A 13,571-nucleotide genomic window follows, 5' to 3' on the forward strand; every position below is an offset into this window, starting at 1 on the left:
GGNGGGGGGGGAGGGGGTGGGTGGAAACGGCCGATGGCGATGGATGGCGAACAAGCGTACGTATGCGCCTCTCCAAGGCAAGAGCGACGGACGAGCTTGCGTGTCTTGCCTTGTCTCGCCTGCTGCGCTACGCCATACTACGAGTACGACGGTGGGTTATTGTAGGAGGTGAGGAGGTCTTATTGTTTCTATTATCATTGGGTAAGATATTCTGTAATTCGTATGTCTGGACGAATCCCCATTTATTGATTGTCTTTTGAATTTCCCAGAATACAGAGACAGTCGTTCGTCAGGCCTGTCTGCCAACAGGGAAGGTGCGCTAGCATCTGGAATTGCAGTTCGGCTGCTGTATCGAGTATCTTTTGTGTGTGTATACCGCAAAAAGGTACTTGGTAAGGCTGCCTCTGTTTGAGCCTCAGTATGCGATTTGGACTTTGCTTTCCACTTATATTCTCCGTTTTCCTCTCCAAGCCACACGACAGCGCACGTCTTTGCTGAACTCTTGAGGCTACAGTCCCGAGGCTGCAGTTGTTGCGTGCTGTAGCGCAGAGAATGGCTCAGTGAGAATCAACGACGCACAGGCACCAGAACAAGAAAGTAAGATATCCAAGAACAAGCGGAATCGTAAAAAATGGGACAGAGCAACCAGCGATCGAAGGGGGCGTGGCTGCAGCCGCAAAGAAGGGAAAAGAAGGGGCAGTGAACGCGCGTCTCTTCCACAGCGGCTGGCCAATGGTAGTAGGGCTTGGCACGGTTTTGCAGGCTTTGGCTTTGTCAGGACCGCCAGGCCGCAAGGACACTGCAAAAACAGCGCATACGGCGTTGGAAATACAGGCGCGATAGGCAAAGGAACGAACTGGGAAAGCCCTGGAGACAATGCCAAGACTTAACCATCTGACATGGCGACACGTACTCGTGCAACCAAAGGCCACTTTTCTGTTTCCTTTGTATTCTGTACGGGCCTCACTCTGGTACTGTGATGTATACACAGTAGCAGCGATGGCGCAGTTCGCCGGTGCTCCCTCCTTCTGTCGAACGACGTCCTCCGTGCTGTGCATCGCAGCTTTCCCCTCGGGGTGTATCTGAGTTTCCTGATGTCATTCATATTTCATGTCCTCACTCTGGTTCTTGCCGTTCAACGTTCAATGCCCGTCGCGGCGCTCTTGCCCCCTCCCCTTCCCTTTTCTCACAATGCCAAGACCGCCTACGTATGAAAGCCATATATTCCCACATTCTGCCGGCAGTGTCAGCCAGCGGGCACGCGCCTGCCTGCTAGATGCCAGATACACTCCCTTCGCTTTTTACCTATCCGCACCTTCCACCTTTCCTGTTCGCGCCCAGGCAGTCGCGAAAAGGGAAAGGGCGAGAAGGGGAAGGAGAGAAAAGGGCATCAGGCCTGCCCAGGCACCAAGCCATTTCCCATACGCATGCCTACAGTACGAATGTACATATTTTTGATCCGTTTTGGCCTTGCCTTGTGCCAGACCCTGAGTGCACCTTCCATGCGCTAACAGGGGTCGGTGGGGGCGATGACGAGGCGTAGCTGGCGCATGCCTTTTATGGCTCCCTCTTCCTGAGTACGTCGTTCACTCGCTCGCTCCTTCCTTACTTACTGTTTCCTTATAGCAGAGTCCCCCTGGCCCCTTCCACGACATCTGACTGGCTGGTGGGCAGCTCCTTCCCCACGACATGACCGATTGAAGGTTGCTCGTACAGAATATTACTATTACTCTGGAGGCTGTGGCTGAAAGAGCGACCCTCCAAATGCGCAGCAAGAGGCAGATCACACAGCGGGCATCGATCCGACGAGGGAAGCCACGCAGGCAGCTTGTGTTTGTGAAGGAAGCGCCGGCGTAGATAAGACGACAGTTCCTTGGCCGGAGAGGCAATTAAGTGCGATATGGTCCCGTAGATGCACTTCCGACGGAAGCTACTTGCTACGGAGTATCTCTGGGCTGTTCTTGACGCTTTTAACATGGGCTGCACCTGCATTTTGCGTCAACAGAATATACGACCATATCTTCATATCCCTCAAACACCTTGACTTCTTGGCACTTTTTTTTCTCGTCTGGCTTGGAATGGTATAGATAAGACACTTTATAATCGATATTGCGTTGATTTATTCAATTCATGAGGTCTAGGCCGGCTTGTTGCCGCACGTTGATAACGGTTGCGTTGCAAGACCGCGCGGGTCGACTTTCGTTGGGCGAAAATGAGGGAAATGAGAGAGAGAAAGAGAGACAGAGAACTTCAAGCATGCCGAACCACACGACAAAACGTACCGGCGGATTGGGGGTCCGACGAGCGATAGGATCAAACTGACAAAAAGGCACACCGGCAAACAAGAACGGGATGCGAAAAGGGCCCGCCTGCAGCTATACGGATGGGATGCCGACTGCCACTGCCGATTGCCTGGGATCTAAACGGACACCATCGGATAGATCGAAGTGCATTCGAGATACGACATGCGAATGTGACATATTCAACATGCTTTTTTTCCACTATGGACGAGACATTGTCCGGGAGCAGGCCCGTTGGCATCTTACGGAGTATGCCGTTTTGTGGTCGAATCTCGTCTCTATCTTGCAGATTGTCGTGGGCATCTGCCCTTGTGCTGTATTAATTGCTACGACATAATACGACATACATACGACGTGTGTGCTTTCAGCCAAAAGGTAAAACCCACCGACGGCAATCACCCCAAACACTCAGCCTCTTTCGTGCGTCCTCACCACTGCTTAAAGGGATTGTTACATCCCGCGTTTGCCAAGACCGAATCGATTTTGTCTCTCCGCTGTCTTGCTCAGCTTGCCTACGGAGTAAAATTTGGTTGATGTTGTTTTCGGGGCCGACGTTGATGAAAGTGCCCTGTAACTACCGTACGTCGCAGCAGGTTCAGACTGACACTGGTTAAGGTCTCCATATCAATTCCAGTGGGCGAAATGATAGCGTCCGTGGGCCAGGCTGTGGTCGAGGAACCTGGAAATGGTAGCTGCGGATATGGAAACAGCAGACAGAAAACAGGTCTCCGACATCAAAGCTGAATACCATTGACATGGTGACCTGTTGCCCGTAAACGTCACGTAGCTGACGACACTCAGAGGCAAAATCGTGCACTGTTGAAGTGATGCCTGTTCCCAAAGCGCCAACAGTGGCGAAAGGATGGGAAATCAAGGGGACAGGGAGTCGGGAAGGTTTTCCTTTGAAAAAGCTCTTGACAAAGCTCTTGACAAAGCTCTTGACAAAGCTCAACGCTCAAAACAACCACAATCAGGATGGCACAAGAAAACGCTAAACGACCGTCCGACATGCGAATATCAAATACAGCAACCCAGTCCCGATGCCTGTTTCAACCGGCAGCTAGCCTCACAGCCAGTTTCTCGGATTCTCGAAATACCGTGCACCAACTGTCGATGCCTAGGGAATGGCCTCGGGGGCCACGATGCACAGCCAAGAGTAACATTGGAAAACCGCCCACAAACACTAGACATATACGTAAGACTGTGTTTGATATGTCCACGGCTCTCGGAACAACAAAAAGCAAAGAGCCATTACGCTTGTGCAGGCGTCGGCAGGATACCAGATAGTCAAGGATGGCTCTCTTTTCCAGGGACGAAGTCGACAGCCAAGCCTAGGGCAAGACTCAAGGCAAGTCAAGGCGAGGTCCAGGCCCGGTAGAGAGGCAAAAAACAGAAAGAATAGGGGAAGGGAAGTGGCAGCCATTTTACGAATTAAATTTGTATAAAATAAAAATAAGAAAATCAAAGGCCACGCAAGCTCGCCCACCCAAGACACACAAAAACGCACAAATACACACCCCTTTCGACAATGTCCTCCATGGTTGCTTTGCGCGTTTGTCGGCCAATTAACCGACTGCTTCTTTTGTAAGAGGAAGAGACTTCTCCAGTCGATTCTGTCGTTGTGCCACTTCCAAAGACGGCTTACATAACCTTCACAGGCGGGTGCAGTTCCTGTCGAGGCAGGAGCGCCCCATACCGGAGATCCAAACGTCCCTTTCCCCTTTGCCCTGTACATGTATTTCGTAGATTCCACGTTGGGAAAAGACGGGTTGACGACGTGGCCGCACCTGCTGTCCGCTGTGGTTCGCTTGGCGATCGTGTACACCTTCCGTTGTTTTCGTTGCTTGTCTTGGCATTTACAGAGCACATGGAAGGAAGGAAGGGAGAGGCAAAGGTGGGAAGCTTATTCAAATATCAGGCTTAATGTCCACGGCTGAGGAAGGTGCAAAGTGGTATGCACAGGGCCTTTCTGTGTGCTTAAAATATATTGTTTTTCAGTCTTCTTCGTTATGCTGACCTCACATGGAGTATTTTTCTAGACTGTCTTTCCAGCTTGCATCGCAAGGGGACGAGGAGAAAAGGAGAGAATAGACCGACCCAGATCTTACTTGACCCCGGGCTGGTACGTAAGAACAGAGGCGAAGCTATCCGAAGCTACATAGAAATGGATTCAATGCAGAGGTGCAATGAGAAGACAAAATAATGGGCAAAACACTGTGGGGGGGATACGCAAGCTTTTTGGACGGGGAAGCCGTCAAGTGGTGAGGTGGACTTGGCCAGCCGAGTGACGACAATGCTTGTGGTCCACCTCTTGCTCGTCGACATTTTTGTTTTGAGATTCAGGACGTATTTATTCTGATTTTACAGCTCGGCCTGGCCACTTTGCCAATTTCTGTATTCTCCGTGATTAAAACCGCAGGGGCGTTCGGGACTTTGACAAACTTTGATGCTTGATGTCCGGTGCGCCTGTCATTCGTTGTTTTTGTTTTGTTTACAGGGTATATAACAAAAGGTAGGTCAAGAAAGACGTGCTCTCGTTATGTTTCACGGACGATGGGAACGACAACAGAAGAGCAAATGCATGATTCAACAGACAACCAGCTGAACAGTTGTCGGCGAGTCCTGCCTGAAGCCACTCCTTCGAATGTAGCGGAAAATACGGCACACCACAATACGACAATGTACAAAATTGACGCGCGTTCTGGGTTTCTTAGGCACACATCACAATGACTAGCAATCCAAGATGATACGACGCTGTGATGACAACATGACAGAATAGAATTGGACAAAGCCTGCAAGGGGGGACGAGCCCATCGTGAAGCTGCCAAAAGCAATGAAGGGGTCTATTGATGTCTAGACCAGACGTCGGGCCTTGGTATAGTAGGTCCAGTATGATAATTCGCTGCAAGAGCTAAGATCACAGTCGTAAAATCAAATCAATTCCAAGATTCCAATATATTTGCTCTAAAGGGACATACGGCAGCATAGACAGACCGGTAGCCTGACAAGGAACGCATGTCTGGGTACGTTGACAAAGTCTCTGCGGTCTCATCGGCCCTTTTTACTCGGACGAAAGCAGAGGAAATAAAGAAGCAGATACATGAAGGAGACTGAGTTCGCCGTCGTCTCTTACATTCGTAAGAAGCGGATATGTCCTTTCTTTTCGTTCCTATTAGTTACTATTATTTTCTATTATGACACAAAGTATGCAGAAAATAAAGGTGTCAAATGACGTGGTGTGCTGACGATATATTGCCTACGAAATGTGTACGAGTGCTGAAAGCGCTTCTTATATCTGCTGTACAATGCTTTTGATTTATTCCTGAGAAAACGCCGTGTAATAACTGCTGTAGTAATACACAAATACAACAAAATGGGTCGGACGATTCAAAATGACTGAATGGCTTTCTAGATGCTCGTTTTTCTATTCGTTTCCTCTCCTTTCATACCCATCGTCTTCGTGGCGGCCTCGTAGATGCTTCTCTCACTCTCTTTCACGTCGTCTCCCCCCTCCATCCTTTACTCATCGTAACGCAGCGGCAGGTCAATGTCCCAGCCAGGGCGCTCAATGAGGGCCACCTCGAGTGCCGGGTAGCCTGACGAGGCGGCCGGCGCAGTGGTCGTCGACGACAGAGGAACCACGCCCAGAATCGGGCGGTATTTGAACGTGTGCCACCACCGTGGCTGCTGCGGCTGTGGCGAGCGTAGGTGTTTTTGGAGCTGCTTGTCCGCATCCGCATCGGCCGCGTCACTCCCGCCTTTTTGCTGCTTTCGTGTCTTTCTTGGCGACTTTTTGGACTGGTGCGCCTGTTGCTGCTGCTGCTGTTGCTGCTCCAACAGAAGCTTATGTGTCTGTTCCTCCTCCTCCTCGTCCTCCGACTCGTCGTCTTCGTCATCGTCGTCGTCGTTGCCATCGACCGAGTGTGTGCCCTTGTTCTCGGCGTCCTCCATGGCCACATCGACCCACTCGCCGCCGACCGCCATCTGCACACGCTGAGGGTCCAGGCCTGTGCGCTGCATGCGGCTACCGGCACCGGAATCGTCGCCGCGCTTGCGCTTCCGCTTGGCCGGCTCGGCCGGTGCCACGACATCCGCAGAAGCCGACGACGACGGCTTGTCTGTAGAGGCGGTTGTCGTCGACTGCGTGGCCGTCTGAGGCTCAACGGAGGTGTCGACCATAAACAAAAACGACGTGCCGTAGATCCACACGCGCGGGCCTTGCCACAGCACGCCCTTGGCCAAGTCGCGGATGTTGCGGTACTCGACGGGCAGGTTGGCCGGGCTCAGGCGGCGCAGCCAGGGAACCAGGCGCGCTCGCAGCGGGTTGAAGGCGAAGAGGCGCGATGTCGCGGTGACGGCCAGCAGAACGTAGTCGCGGGCAGCGGTGGAAGAGGAAACGGGCTCGCCGGCCACGGCAGGGGCGCCGGGCACGTCGGCCGAAAAGGACAGCACGACGGGGGCACTCGACAGCTTGGGCAGCTGCTTGGCGCGCGGGTTCCGGATCCACTTGTTGCTCGTGTTCGCAACGATGCCGTTGCTGTTGTCCTCGGCGTCGGAAGCATCCTCGTCGGACGAGTCGTCCGAGTCCTCCTCATCCACATCAGGCATCGCATCGTCGCCCTCCTCACCGGCCGCACCGGCTCCGTCGGTGCCGCTGACATCGTCTGTAATGCCATCTGGACCGCGCAGGATCCACGTGTCGATATAACCTGCCAGGTCGGCCGTAGCGAGCAGCTTGCTGTCGGGAGAGAAGGCAAGGCGCATGATGCGTCGGTCGTAGCGGCCGAGCCCACTGTACAGTTCGTGCCGGGGCACAGACCGCCGCAGGCGTGCCAGGCGCGCAGCCTTGGCACGGAACGCAACCGTGCCGCTGGCGTCGGCGGAAGGAAGGGCCTCGATCACCGTCACATGGCTATCAACGCCGCTGGACAGGCACACCCAACGGCCGTTGGGTGCAATGGCGACGCCCGAAGCGCCCTTGCTGGCAACCGACGCCGGCACAGCCACCTTGGAGATGGCCAGGCCGCCGGACGGGTCCTTGCGCAGCTGGAATGCCTTGGTCTCGTTGGTGGTGGCGGCCACGACAAGCGAGCCGTCGGCACTGATGGCCGCCGCCGTAATGTAGGCGTCGCCCTTGACCACGATGCGGCCGACAAGGCGGCGGCTGCGCTCAAACGCCTCGGCCTCTGCGCCCGCCTCGGGAGACGCACCCTCGCCCAGGACCTGGTCGAGCGGCGTGTCAAAGGCCCACACATCGATGCGGCGCTCCCACCAGCAGATGACGAGCCGCGCGTCGGGCGCGCTGGCCACGGGCACGGCCTGCGGCAGGTGCGACAGCGTGCGGTGGTGCTCGGTGCCCGACTTCTCCAGGGGCAGCACAACGGGTGCGGCGTCGGGCCCACCGGCCACGACGACGCTCATGCCCTTGGCCTCGAACGCGGCCAGCGCCTTGACGTCGTGCTGGTGGTAGCGGCGGTGCCACACCTTGGCCCAGCGCGACGAGGCCTGGCCGGCCATCTCGCGGTACAGCACGACGCGGCGGTCCATGCCGCCGCTCACAATCGAGCTGCCGTCGGCGCTCGTGGCCAGGCTCAGCACGTCCTGGGTGTGGCTCTGGATGCGCTGGGCCTGGGTGTAGGTGGCGCCGTCCCAGATGCAGATCTGGCCGGTCGAGTCGCCAGACACAATGTCGCCATTGGGCAGGCAGCGCACCGACCAGACGATGACGTTTCTGGTGCTGGGCCCCGGCGCACGCTCGGAGAGCAGGTCGCGGCCCATGGTCATGGCGTGCAGCATGGCGCCGTTGCGGATGTCAAAGACGCGGATGGTGCCGTCGGAGCAGCCGGCCACGGCCAGCTGGCGGGTCTGGAAGGCGATGCTGACAATCTTGACGTTCTTCTTGGGCGTGCGGCACAGCCGCATGAACCGCAGCTCGTCGTCGTCGGTCGTGTAGAGCGCCAGGCAGCCGTCGATGGTGCCGCCGACCAGACGCTGTGTCGAGGCCTGGGACGACGCCGGGCCCTTGGCCGGGGCGGCCGCCTTTGGCTGCGTTGCCAGGCACCACAGCTCGCCGTGCTGGCCGCTGGCGTGCCGCTTGGCGCAGCCCCTTTCCAGATCCCACTCCGTGATGGTGTTTGTGTAGCCGATGCTGAAGAGCCGCAGCTGGCCGTGGCTCACGACGGAGCGAGATTTTGTGCCGTTGTGGGGTGTGCCGTCGTCCAGCTCCTCGTCGTCACCCACCACCCACGCCAGGCCCTCGACGCTGCGGTCGTGGCCGCCAGGGATCGTCGTCTCCTGCAGCCAGCTGCCCTGCATCGGGTTCCAGATCTCAATGTCGCCGTTGGCCCGGCCAATGGCCATCCGCGCGGGCGTTCCGCGACTGAACTTGCTGTCGGCAGGGAGATGTGAGTGCGAGAAGGCCACGGCGTTGATGGCCGATGCCTTGTACGGCACGAATCGACACCGGTGGATATCCATTGTGTGTGTGTGTGTTGTGTTTTTTGTTTTGTTTTGTTTTGTTTGCGTTTCTCGTCGCTTCACTTTGTTCGTCGTTCGTACTCGTCGCTCCCCTCGCCGTGTGGCAGCTCTTGTCGTTTGTCGTGCGTGCCGTGGCTTGGTTAAGCAAGGTCGTCGTGCAGAGGCTGCAAAGGCAAAAAGCGAGGCCGTTTTAGCGGCAGCCAATTTGTTTTGCTGAGGTTGCTCTTTGTGTCTCTCTTTTTTTTTTGGTTTTCTGCCATCACTTTTTTCTGCTGCGCTCCACCGCCTTGTCAGCGCCTTTCACCGCCCGCGCTTGCCTATTCGAGACTCAGACATCTGCGCCTGCTCTTCCTGGCCCTGGCGCCTGTCTGGCTCCTGCTCCTGCCCCATACGAGACACCGCCCCGGTAGCGACTTCTTCCTCAGCACAGTTGCATTCCTGCAAGTGCCCCGCGCCTTCCCGTTTACGAGAAATCTGTACGCAGACGACAGCTGCACCTGCCATTTCCGAATACAGCGCGCTACACACCATAGCAAAACTGTCGCAAGTTAACACAGGACCAGCAACATCACACCACTTTTCCGGCTGGCCGTGCGGTTCGCTCCTGCTCCTCTCATTGCCAGCTCCTTCCCTCCTATGTCGGAGTCTGCACGGTGCGTCATCTTGCTTCGTTGCATCGCCTCCCAGCAAAACAGACTTTCTCTTTGCCCTCACTTTTGTCACTTTTGATTTTCTTATGCTCACTGCCATCCTTTGCCTTCCACACGTTGTCTCATTTGTTGTCACTATTTTTGTGGCACTGTTTCGTGGCCATTCACAATCGGCCAGTCCTCTCTCGTCTGTCCTCGGGCAAGGCATACTCACAACAGCGGGCATTGTGAGATTCTCGGTCGCACGCACAAGTGGCACACATTGTGGCACGCACGTCATATGCAGAGAGCCCGGTAGCTTCAGCTTTGCCCGGCTTACACTTTTATCGATCCCAATCTGTTCGTTCGGTCCGTGCAGTCGCCTATTTCCTCCGTTGTCGCCTATTTTGGTTGGCGTTCTTGTCTCTTGTCCGTCTCTTGTCATTTTCTGTCTCATTGTCCCCTCCCTTTATTTTTGATTTTGTCTCTTTCTTTTTTGTGTCTTTCTTTACAATTTTTCCTCGTTGATTCTCATTCATTCTCATTTTTTATTGATTTGTTTGCTTTCTTATCGCTCTCTCCTTTTCCGCTTCTCCGCTCATCTGGCTGATCAGAAAACTAGAAATTTTGAAAAAAAAGAAAAGAAAAAAGGTCCATCCCCGCCCGCGACAAATCGCCCATCTCCGCCGGACAACGAATACATCTGCGAGGCTGCGCGAGGCTCTTGTGCTTCGGTCCTCGAATCTGCACCCTTTTCGCATCCCGTTTCCGCCGTTTTCGTCCCACCACGCCCCGCCATGGACTTCAACAGCTCGTCGCCCTACCCCGAGGGCGTCATCTCGTTCCTCGACACGGACTTGTACAAGCTGACAATGCAATGCGCCGTGCTCAAGTACTACAAGGATGTCCCCGTCACCTACTCGTTCACGAACCGCACGCCCGAGAAGAAGCTGTCGCGCACCGCCTACCAATGGCTCAGCGACCAGGTGCGCAAGCTCGGCAACATCTCGCTGTCCGACGAGGAGCTGGCCTTCCTCAAGCTGCACTGCCCCTACTTGACGCCCGCCTACCTCGACTTTCTCAAGGAATTCCGCCTGAACCCGCGCGAGGAGGTCACAATCGCCTTTGTCCCCGTCTCGCCCAGCAGCAGCGGCACAGAGAGCCCCGACGACCTCGGCGACGTCGACATTGCCATCCGCGGGGCCTGGGTCGACACCATCCTGTACGAGATCCCCATCCTGGCGCTGACCTCCGAGGCCTACTTCAAGTTCATGGACACGGACTGGAACTACGACGGCCAGCAGGAGCTCGCCTTTGACAAGGGCATGCGTCTGCTCGAGGCCGGCTGCGTGCTGTCCGAGTTTGGCACGCGCCGCCGCCGCGACTACCACACCCAGGCCCTCGTCTTCCGCGGGCTCGTGCAGGCGAGCCGCGAGGCCGCGGAGCGTGGTCTGCCGGGCAAGCTGTCCGGCACAAGCAACGTGCACCTGGCCATGCGCTTCAACATCCCGCCCGTCGGCACCGTCGCCCACGAGTGGTTTATGGGCATTGCCGCGCTGTCGGGCGAGTACCGCCAGGCGACCGAGGAGGCGCTGTGCCGCTGGGTGGGCTGCTTTGGCGAGGGCGTCCTGGGCATTGCGCTGACCGACACCTTTGGCACGCCCGAATTTTTGCGCGAATTTGGCAAGCCCGTGCGGCGCCTGGAGGGGGACGCGCAGGGGCCGGCGGCACAAACAACAACAGCAGCCCGCCCAGTGCTCGCATCGGCCGCTGACTCGTTTACGTCGGCAGCCTCCGACGCGCCGTCGCAGCCGGCCACGGGCCAGCAAACAGACAAGACCTACGCCCGCATCTTCACGGGCGTGCGGCAAGACTCGGGCGACCCGACCGCGTACGTCAAGCTGATGCGCGAGTTTTACGACGCCCAGGGCATCACCGACAAGAAGGTCATTGTCTTCTCCGACTCGCTCAACCTCGAGCGCTGCCTGGAGTACAAGAAGGTGTCCGAGGCCGCCGGCTTCCAGCCCACCTTTGGTGTCGGCACGTACCTGACCAACGACTTTGTCAACTTGACCACCGGCCTCAAGTCTGTGCCGCTCAACATTGTCATCAAGCTGAGCTCCGCCAACGGCCACCCGGCCGTCAAGATCAGCGACAACGCAGGCAAGAACACGGGCGACAAGGCCACCGTCGACCGCGTCAAGCGCGAGCTGGGCTATGTCGAGAAGGATTGGGAGGGCGGCGACGAGACCCGGCGATGGGGCAAAGAGGGCGACCGGCCCGACCAGCCCATCAAGGCATGACGACGCTGGGGAGGTTGAGCGGCCGCTTTTCATGCGCCTTGTACGCTTGTCGCTGTTTGCGTTTTGTGTGTTTGCTTGTTTGCTTAGTTTTGTACCGATTTTGGGTGGCCTTGTTCTGTCTTGTATATTCATCAGCTTAATCGCCATGTGCCCCGTCTTGTCCTTATATTCCGTGTCCCGCGACTAGAGCATTCTTTACAGCTAGAGCATATACCGTTCCGTCGCACAAGTCAACAGTATTGTCGCCGTCTTGTCATTTGCGCAATGAACTCTGTTTTGTTAATACCGCTGTGATTCGCTACTCTATGTGTCTGTTGTCGCTGAGATGGACGTCGCTGTAAAAATGTCCTCTCCCAAAAAATAAGAACAAAACAAAAACAAAAAGCAAACGCTGAGACAGACAAGTTGTCGACAGCTGCAGCTACTCATCCCGTCCTATCAGCATCTCTCCATCACGACAAACTTCCCATCCGACTTCAACAGCCAGTCCTTCCAACTGAAGGTCGTGAAACCGACAACCGAGCATCGCAGTCTATTGGCATGCGGCAGACCCGCAACTGTACGTGTTAAGTCTGCAAAGAAATCGTCGCGAGGGACGTATGCCCTGAAGTTGTCAAAACGATCATCTGATGCGACCTGAGGACCCTTCTCCATGGCCTTCTCATATGGGCTGCATTTCCAACAGCCGCACGTACATGGATCGATCCAAGAACGTGTCAGACAAAAGCAAGGGGGGTCTTGTTTGGCCGCCGAACTATACAGAACCCCGGAGTTGTTGAATCGCGTTCCTCTTTTAATACACTTCCTAACACATTCCACGTCCACGTCCCCGTGGCGCCTTTTGTTGCCGGGCTTCCTTTTCACCAATTTGGGCAGTTTCGCTATTTTCGCCATCGTGCCCTCTATACCGGTTCCTTGTCTAGACCCGGCCGTCCCGAAGCTGTCTTGTTTGTCGCTAGAGAAGAGCTATAGCCCGTCGCGGTCGTCGGCGGCGCCGTACCATGCAGCTTCGAAGAACGAGAGCCGACGGAAGAAGTCGGAGAAGTAGCTGAGCTGGTCAAGTTCGTTGAGCATGTCAGAGTCAGAAATCCACTGGAAGACGGCGCTCTCGTCCTCTGTACCGGTCTCTTGCTCGCTTTCGACAACCGTCAAGCAACAGGGTACGGGCACTGGGTTGGACAGCTCGTCTGGATCCATCATGCAGACCGGGTGGACCGCGCAACACGTGCCACTCGGACGGTGAGGGCCGGTCGGCCAGAGGTCGGTCGCCAGAGGGGAGGCAAGATGGACTGGAAGCTCGCCAATATCAATGTTTCCTGGATCCGGGTCGGTTCTGCCGCCTTCAACTTCCGCAGTGACGAAAAGAGATCTGAAGAGCACAGGCAGGGTGTTGACCGCAACGGCGGCGAAACCGAAAAACTTGTGCATTAAGCCGCTGTTCACGAAGCGGCGCACCAGACCGAGGATCTCCATTCCACTTTGTGTCAAGCACTGCCGAGTCCAGGACGTGGCCAGGGACAGTCGATAAAGAAGCGAAGAGAGAAAACGGGGGTCAGGTAAAGCAAGTGAGGGATTGCTAGACGTAGTTGAGAGCAGCCAAGTATATTAGCCAAGTCCGGCGAGGAGTGGTCGGTCAAACTGGTAAGCGGCAAGCAGAGCGGCCGTGTCGATCGATGGGGATTGGAGATAAGTGTATCGTGAGTACGGAGGACTCTGATACAGGAACAATAAATGCTGTGTGTCTAGACATGACCAGAAAACGAAACTTAAATAAGAGCTGTTGATGAGGTTGGAAAAAGGAGGGAAGAAAAGAGAAGAACGGAGAGAGAAGCAAGAAAGGGAGAAAAGGAGGGGACTGGGAA

At 55.8% G+C, this 13,571-nt stretch overlaps 3 protein-coding genes across 3 annotated transcripts; 1 reads left to right on the forward strand and 2 right to left on the reverse strand.

Annotated features, from left to right (window-relative positions):
* Positions 1-5,819: 5,819 nt before the first annotated feature.
* On the reverse strand, positions 5,820-8,777 carry SPBR_06547 (U3 small nucleolar RNA-associated protein 4; the record flags this gene model as incomplete). The annotated part of the gene is made up of 1 exon (XM_040764803.1): positions 5,820-8,777. The coding sequence occupies one exon, from the start codon at positions 8,775-8,777 to the stop codon at positions 5,820-5,822; it is 2,958 nt and encodes a 985-aa protein (XP_040616257.1).
* A 1,426-nt stretch (positions 8,778-10,203) lies between these two features.
* Positions 10,204-11,709, forward strand: SPBR_07169 (nicotinate phosphoribosyltransferase; the record flags this gene model as incomplete). The annotated part of the gene is made up of 1 exon (XM_040765423.1): positions 10,204-11,709. One exon carries the CDS (start codon positions 10,204-10,206, stop codon positions 11,707-11,709), a length of 1,506 nt encoding a protein of 501 aa, XP_040616258.1.
* Positions 11,710-12,675: 966 nt separating this feature from the next.
* SPBR_07933 (uncharacterized protein) lies at positions 12,676-13,182 on the reverse strand (the record flags this gene model as incomplete). Its single annotated transcript, XM_040766186.1, has 1 exon — positions 12,676-13,182. One exon carries the CDS (start codon positions 13,180-13,182, stop codon positions 12,676-12,678), a length of 507 nt encoding a protein of 168 aa, XP_040616259.1.
* Positions 13,183-13,571: the final 389 nt, after the last annotated feature.

This window comes from Sporothrix brasiliensis (genome assembly GCF_000820605.1).
Source record: "Sporothrix brasiliensis 5110 chromosome Unknown Cont20, whole genome shotgun sequence".
Lineage (NCBI taxonomy): Eukaryota > Fungi > Ascomycota > Sordariomycetes > Ophiostomatales > Ophiostomataceae > Sporothrix > Sporothrix brasiliensis.